This window comes from Thunnus albacares, chromosome 11 (genome assembly GCF_914725855.1).
Source record: "Thunnus albacares chromosome 11, fThuAlb1.1, whole genome shotgun sequence".
Lineage (NCBI taxonomy): Eukaryota > Metazoa > Chordata > Actinopteri > Scombriformes > Scombridae > Thunnus > Thunnus albacares.
In genome coordinates, this window is record NC_058116.1 from 10,420,798 (window position 1) to 10,428,869 (window position 8,072).

Below are 8,072 nucleotides of genomic sequence, written 5' to 3' on the forward strand. Positions count from 1 at the left end.
AACATTCATCACCAGCGTCCTGTCACGAGTGTATGCCTCCATCCACAGCGTTGTAATGTTAAAGGGTTATTTTTACTAGGACCCATGAAGTCCAGTCAGGCTGTTGACAAAGCACCATATCATGTCTCTTAACATATCAGTGTTAATGCATTATAACGGAATTTCATTTCCCTCCTCTACAACAAATCGGGAGCTGAGGAAGAAAAGTGTTGGAGTTGTTCTTCTTCTTCTTCCTCAACTTCTTCTTATTAGATGGTAACACTCAGTGGATGAAGTTGAATTGTGCTCAATTCAAATATCTGCAATCATATGATTTCAATATATGGGTGTGTAAAGCCAGTTACTACTTGTTACAGTCACCTGTATGTGTAGTGTTAGTGTTTAACTTTTACTCCCTCCTCCAATCCAATATATGTTTTGCTTCTTGTTCTTACAGTTGAATGTTTGAGCTTCACTGTGCAGAATGATGTAGCCTATGCGCAGAGTTTGAGACTAGAAGGATGTTCACATTCATCTGCTGAAAGTGGAGAATTTCTCTCAGCTCATTGAAAATCTGATTTCAAGGGTTGGGCCTACGAGCATGATTTATGATGTCAAAAATAGTTTGCAGTCAATCCTGGTCCAATATTCAACTTACACAAGTGTGATGTAGAAACTTGAAGCCTCCAGTGCACAAACACTGAGAATGGACTTTACAGTGAAGTAGGAGACATCTTGTGTCCATCAGTTAAGCTTCAGAAAATGAAGTTATTAGTCAGAGTAGAGTGTTTTATGTACATCTTTAAACATGTCTGGAGAGGATCTTTAAAAACCCATATGTGATAGCCAAAGTTCTGCAAACATAATACATCTTGACAAAGAAACACTGTTCCCGAAATCACTTCCTCATTCATTCACTCATTAATTCCCACAATAGTTTACTCTATAGTGAGCAGTAAAAGATTATTTTGGACACTTATGGGTCATTATCATTTTGCATCATCACTGACAGGTGTAGTGCCTTGTAACTGTGATTGTCACATCTATCAAAGGTGCATGTGGGATTTTTAGCAAAAGTAAAAACTTTTTAAGGCACTATATAATGCATATATTAAACACTAAGAAATTGGATGATAAAAAAGAAAGAACAGTCATACAAAATAAATATATAGTGCAGTGGGCAGCATATAGTCTGCTAGGTTGAGATTTGCCATGCAGCCACAAAGTATTTGTACCGTGACTAAATTCTTTTCCATGTGTTTGTTTTGTTTGACCGTCAATTCCATTTTCCCTGCAGGTGTCCATGGAGACAGCTTAACTGTGCTGCAGACTCCAGAGTTTGTGTCCTTCCAGAAAGGAGAGTGGCCTGTCTCTGGAGAAAAGATCCCTGACCTGGTGGCTTTAACCATGGGTTTCTCTGTTCAAGAGGTTATTTGTTATTTATAAGAATGTTCCACAATTTTAATTGTAGATGCTACTATGTGTCTTTTTCAGAAGTAGCTTAAGCTTATGATTGTGCTAGCCTAGCCTTTACAATGTGTGTTTATTTGTGCAGGATCTGTCCTGGCCAGGCCTCAAGGCTGGTCCTTTGTTCCAGCGTCCCCGGGCAAATGTACTGGTGGTGGTCAGGGGAGTTGATAGCCTGGCCCTGCCTCAGACTGTGGCTTCCTACCCCTTGGAGAATGTGAGTTAGAAGGACTGTGTTGTACTGCTTTGGCTTATGTTGAAACAACAGACAGAAGCATATCTTTGGGAAGGGTTTTTGTACCACTGTTGGACATCAAATTTACGTCTTGGTGTAAATATTACTGAAAATTTGGCTGTAATTTGAATGAGTCGGCATAGTTTGTCAGTGAGTCATCTTTTTCCTTCCAGCCGGTACCCTTCACCTTGGATAGTGTTGCAGAGACGGTGCATTCTCTGTTCGCTGAGGACACGCCTGTTGTGCTGCAGCTGGCCCCTAGTGAAGAGGTAACGAAAATGTACTGAGACTGAACAAGACATATTTACCTTTTTCTGACATGTCTCTCAGGGTGCTCATGTGTTCTTTTTACCTGTCTGTCTGTTGTTTTTCTCAGAGGCTGTATATGCTGGGAAAAGCCAACGCTGTGTTTGAGGACCTACCAGTTACTTTGCAGCAGATCCGTGCCCGTCTGTCCCAGGACGGCTCTGTGCTGGCTTCCCTGCCCCTCAACTCCCTCAGCAGAAATGCAGAGGTAACTTTCTAACAATATTTTATTAATATATACTTTTTTTTTTACTGATAACAACATCAAACCCAGTATCTCTGGGGTTTCTTGCACTGAAGTGAACAGATTGAGCCGTCACAGACTGAAACGTTGTTTTTGACAATTTGTATCCTTGAATTTTACCATGTGGAAGACTGTTACGGGGAGTCTTTCCTGTCTTACCTCTTTACTGTTCTGCTTCCTAGGCTGATTTACTCTTCTTGTCTGAGGTCCAAGTACTGCACGATATCACAGCTCTGGTAAGTCGTCCAGTTTTGCAGAAGGGTTTTTTTTTCCTCCTGAAAATGTGAGTTTTCCTTGCAGTGTGACACAGATGTCTGTTTTATGTCATCCCTGTAGCTGCAGAGACACAGGCATTTGGCCAAGGACCACTCCCCTGACCTGTACTCCCTAGAGCTGTCTGGCCTGGAAGAGCTGAGCCGTGTCTACGGCCAAGACTCTCCCCAGTACCGTGACGCCACTGCTATTCTTGCCTCAGTCCTGCAGAAGGTAAGAAGATCTGAGAGAGTCATGGGCCTTGTCAAGACAACCTCTTCAATCATTGATTTAACCTTTATAACCGTGTTTGTATTTTTTTTCATTGTAGTTTGGAGAGGACGTGTATGGTCTCTATGGCAACAGTGCCGTAGTGGAGGTTGTGACAGTGAAGACCTTTGAGGCTCCTTTGACCAGGAAATCCCGTTCGATCCTGGAATCCAAACAGATTGTAAGTCTGAAGCAGACCTACTTGTTAAATATCTACCAAACTGAAGTTAAATGTTAGCTCAAGTGTGCCCAAAGAATAATTATACACTGGGTGTTTCTAATATTTGGTGTACGCCATTTCTGTCAAGGAGGCCAGACTAAATATTATAAACAAATCTCAGTATAATGCAATTAAGTTCAATACCACAAACTCTGATGGTCCCTGAAAGTCCTCAATAGGTCGCAAATAGGTAAATCTTTGGTCTTTAGGCAAATGAGGTTCTCAGATGGAGTTGTTGTAATAATATAAAAGTTATAATTGCAGACAAATACTGTACATTAATAAACACTTAAAATTGGCCTTACGTGTGCTTACAACTACAGTATAGTGCATAATTAACCATTTATTTAATGTTTATATAGTGCTTATAAATGCTAAATGGGGGGACTTTAAGTTCTGTTACCACTGATTGTTTTGGTCAGTTGCCAGGGAAACGGCAGCATATGAAGGGGTGAGCTGAAACAGAGGTTACTTGGATGTAACTCTAGTTCCATATGTTATATCACAAAGCAGCTGAAGGAATGAAAACACAATTACTGCAGGGAAAATAATTAAAGCATGATACAGCCTGATCACATACAATACATGCCTGTAGCAGAGCTTAAAGTTTGACTGACTTCAGGCATAGAGCAGTTTTAAATTCATATAATACTTAATTCAATACATTGTACACATTTCCTCATGGACAACTTTTGAGGCTCACAAATCTTTTCTTGCTTTAATCCCTGCCTGTAGTGTTGCAGTGGTGCTATTAAGGGGTGAAATCTGATGCTGAGCTATAAAACAAAACCTACTTCTCTATAGCGGGACTGCCATTAACCCCTCTGCGTCAAGCATAAACCCACTTCTAGTCAATCATGGTTTTTATGACTTGGGTCTGGAACCGAGGAACGCTTTGATCATCCACTCTAATAAAACGGAGAAAGGGAAGGGGGTGGGCGTCCTGCAGAGACAGTCCTGATTGTCCAGTTAATGCGTCTTATCAGATGTTGCCCCCTGCTTCTCTCACACTCATATCCTGTGTGTAAGGGTGTGTGGTGAGAGGTCAAAAGGTCAGAGGTCTTGTGCGCTAACACACCTTTTTAAAAAGCTATTTAAATGTGATGAAATTAAACAAAATCATTGATTATTGTTAAAGTGTACATGCATTAACTCTCTGATTTTAAATCTTGTACTTTCATTGCAGAGTAACCCAGACAGTCCTTACAACCTGGCTTACAAGTACAACTTCCACTATGCTGTGGTCTTCAATATTGTACTGTGGCTGATGATCGCTCTTGCTCTTGCTGTTATCGCCATCGCTTACAACCTGTGGAACATGGACCCAGGATACGACAGCATCATCTACAGGATGACCAATCAGAAGATCAGGATGGACTAAATCCTGACCAGCAACACTCCATCTGTCCCCGTAGATCCCTCTAAGTGAATGTTTGTGTTTTTGTGTGAGGTCTTGTTTAGTGAAAAACCTTCAACAGCTTTCTGGGGTAGGGGGGTGGATGTAGTATTGAATAACATTTTTTTGTTTACAACACTGGCATGATGATTGACAAAAAATATCATCATTACAGCTGTGGCTCTTCATTTAGTCTACATAAGGAGGTTAAATGTCATCCTCTACTAGTGCATAGACCGAACAAAATTCAGAGTTCCTCCCTTCAACCCCACGGCTCATCATTCCTTATGACTTTAACTCTTCACTAACTATGTTTCATTTTTCCCCCTGATGATTGCAACTGTATTTTTTTGTAAAGAAATATTGTAATGTTTTGAAAGAATGAGATTTGTCTGGTTTTTGTGTGAAGTTGTGCTTGTCTTGCTGCGTGAAACTGTTTTAAGTTAATTTTATGTGTATATATTGAAAATACAAATGCAACTATATGAGAAACTGCTGTACTGTTATGTGAAAAGATTTGTGCAGTGTTTATTCCAGGTAGGATTCAACCTGCTTCAATTTCAAATGGTAAATGCATATTGGATAGCAGAAATACTTGATTATAGTGTTGGTTGTTAGGATTGGATAAGAATAAATGAAGATCTGTAAATCGCAATATAATGCCTGATAATAAATTATTACATGGATCACCCAGATTGTTGTCTATTATAAAAGCAGTCTTCTTTCTTGTCTTGTCTGAAAGTGGACAAGAGGGGAAATGACAAAAAAGCAGCAGTTGATTTATGAGTAAAGCTGTATTTTAAGGCTCCCGTAGTTTCATATAATTTCCTAGAAAAGAACTGGCCCCTGTTTCCCAAAAGCATTATGATCTCAGTCCCATTGTAACTATGGACTAAGATAATCTTAGCCTCAAAATGCTTATGGAAAACAGGGTCCTGGTATGTAGCTAAATTCTTACAAAGGTTCTTGGAAAGGACTACATATTTTTTTCACTAATTATAGAGAAAATGTATAGCAGAGTGTTTTACTTACTGTAGCTGAATATGTAAAGTTTCATGTGAAATTTATTTGTAGGCAAGCATACATTTATGAGGAATAAAGTTGCCAAATATAAATAAAAAAGGGGGCACTTGAAGACTGAGAAAGCCAAACATTCTGTGAAACCACAAGAAGCTCTTTAGGACAATGTCAAATCCTGCTGGGATAATGTGGGTCATCAGGTTTTGCACAAACTTGTGGAGTCCATCCCAGCTCGAGTGCATGCTGTCATTCAAGCAAAAGGGACATAGCATGTACATTTTTCAAAGAAACAACTTTTCACTCAAATTGTTAAGCTGCTATTATCAGTTGTAATGAAAAAAATTAGTATTACATTCGAAACAAATGGAAAACAGAAGAATCTTGACTAATGGTCTCGAGAGGTCACCCACCTGCAACCGTTATGAGTTCAAAGTCTGATGATGTCAGTGGAGCAGTATGCTTGGGGATGTTCTCATGGATGGATTGATTCACTGGAATTAATTAGTCATAGTTGCATTTTTGCATAACACAATAATAAAACATTGGTTTGGATGATATCTTGCAGCGGTACATCCACAGTCAACATTTATTTAGTCTATAAAGAACTGTACAAACAGACCATTATTGGCTACACTATAAAAAATATTATTCCAGCTTTTGTCCCAGTCCAATGTCCATGCTGTGCTCCTGATGACACACATTGAGGCCTTTTTCACAGCATAGAAACAAGTAAGTGCACTTACACAACTGTTCATTTTGGCTGTCTGAAAAAAAAAAGTCCTTATAAAAAATGAAAACCAAATCTAAGCCCTTGATCTGGTCTCAGGTTTTTTGTGTGTCAGTTATTTTGTAGTGGGCTAATTTCATGAAACACAACTTTACTAAAATGTGCAAATGTGTGCGCAAGATGAACTGTAATAGACCTGGTTCTTTGTCCACAAGAGGGCCACAAAGATTACCTAACAATTCAGGAACTAGTTGTATATTGTACTTTGGTGGCGCAAGTTCCCAAACAAATTTGCAAGTAAACAAATGACCAATTAAGGAACTCCAAACACAGTGAGCCTACAGCAGATACAAACTTGCTCAGTTTGTAAGCCAGCCTGACACAAAGTACAAAGTTTTCATTCTCTGGAGACTATGGATGTCTGTACAAAAAACTATGACCAGTGGTGGAAGAAGTACTCAGATCCTTTACTTGAGTAAAAGTACCAGTACAGCAATGTAAAAATACTCCATTACAAGTAAAAGTCCTGCATGAAAAATCTTACTTAAGCGCTCATTTCTAAACCAACAGTACAGATTTACACATGGATCTTTTTTTCTCAGCTGGACCAGATCTATCTGCAGACAAAATGGTGGACACAAAGGCAGACATCTTTAACCTCCATCCCAGGGCAAAAAAAAAAATTTAAAAAAATAAATGGCGCACCGGGAACAAATTGTGACCTTAGTATTCCTAAAAAAAAAGGTCAGCTCCAAGGTTAGATAGATAATTTAAATGATCCCAACTGGCAGATGTTACAACCATATTTCTATCTAATAGACATGAGGTGATCAAAGCAATTAGATGTACTGATGAATATTCTGCTGTCAGGTTTGAAAATCAACTTAAACAAATATTTTATTACCACTGAAGGAATGTGACCAATCAGAGGTGAAAGGTATTCCTGTGATGAACAGTTACATATCTGGCTGTTGTCACTGATAAGAATGAAAAACATCGACTTAAACTTCAGCCTGATAATTGAACAAATAATGAAAAAGTTCAATACGTGGTTGATGAGAGATCTTTCTTTGAATGGTAGAGTTCTAAGGGAATATCCAGATCCGTCTATGTGTCCTTGTCATTGGAAATGCCTACTGAAATATGCAAAAAAAAATTAGATAAGAGTTTATTTAATTTCATTTGGAGGAAGAAATGTCATTATTTAAGGAAAGATATCTTGTGCGGCATAAAAAGAAATAGCGGTCTGGAGGTAGTCAGTTTTGAAAAGTTAAATAATACTTTCAAAGTGAAATGGTTAACTAATAGGATTAGAGAAAAAGACAAAATTTGGCATACTTTCCCTAAATATGTATTTAGTTTAATGGGTGGAGTTAAATTTCTGCTTAAATGTGATTACAAAATTGATAAGTTACCTGTACAGTCATCACATTTTCATAAAGACATCATAAACTCTGCTGGCCTGGAAACTAACTTACAAACATAATTTTTCATCAACCATTTACTACATTTGGAAGAACAAGAATATTCAATATAAAAATGAATCACTATATTATGAAAAATGGGTTGACAGTGTTATTGTATTGGTTAAACAACTTGTTAATGCTGATGGGCAGTTACTAACATAATGAATCCCTCTCTGAACTCAGGTTACCAGTTACACCAAAAAGAATATGCAGTGGTTTGTGATGCTTTACTGGGGGTGTGCTGCAGCTTCTTAGTTCAGTAATCGAGGCTTCAATGATCAGTCCATTCAATAGTGGTATATTCCTTGGAGAAGTTGACATTATGATGAATAAATGCTTGAATAATTACACTAGGAATCACATACAAGCTATAACTCAGGACTCTTTTGGGCTTCACTTTATGGAGAAATTAATTGGTAGAAAATTTGGCCAGTTGGGGGAAAATTTTGTCTTAGTAATAAAGTTAAAGAGATTTCCTTTAAATGTTTGC

The 8,072-nt window shown here is 38.3% G+C and overlaps 1 protein-coding gene across 1 annotated transcript; it reads left to right on the top strand.

Moving 5' to 3' along the window:
• Positions 1-1,218: 1,218 nt before the first annotated feature.
• On the top strand, positions 1,219-5,064 carry atp6ap2 (ATPase H+ transporting accessory protein 2). Its single transcript, XM_044366589.1, has 8 exons — positions 1,219-1,407; positions 1,535-1,663; positions 1,855-1,950; positions 2,058-2,195; positions 2,414-2,467; positions 2,568-2,717; positions 2,815-2,934; positions 4,160-5,064. The coding sequence occupies exons 1-8, from the start codon at positions 1,234-1,236 to the stop codon at positions 4,352-4,354; spliced, it is 1,056 nt and encodes a 351-aa protein (XP_044222524.1). The 5' UTR covers positions 1,219-1,233; the 3' UTR covers positions 4,355-5,064.
• Positions 5,065-8,072: the final 3,008 nt, after the last annotated feature.

Bases quoted from the DNA above. Each gene is read 5' to 3' on its own strand.
- atp6ap2 (XM_044366589.1), top strand. From the start codon at position 1,234: ATGTGTTTGTTTTGTTTGACCGTCAATTCCATTTTCCCTGCAGGTGTC. The intron at 2,468-2,567 runs GTAAGTCGTCCA...TCATCCCTGTAG, and splicing joins TGCACGATATCACAGCTCTG to CTGCAGAGACACAGGCATTT. The intron at 2,718-2,814 runs GTAAGAAGATCT...TTTTCATTGTAG, and splicing joins TTGCCTCAGTCCTGCAGAAG to TTTGGAGAGGACGTGTATGG.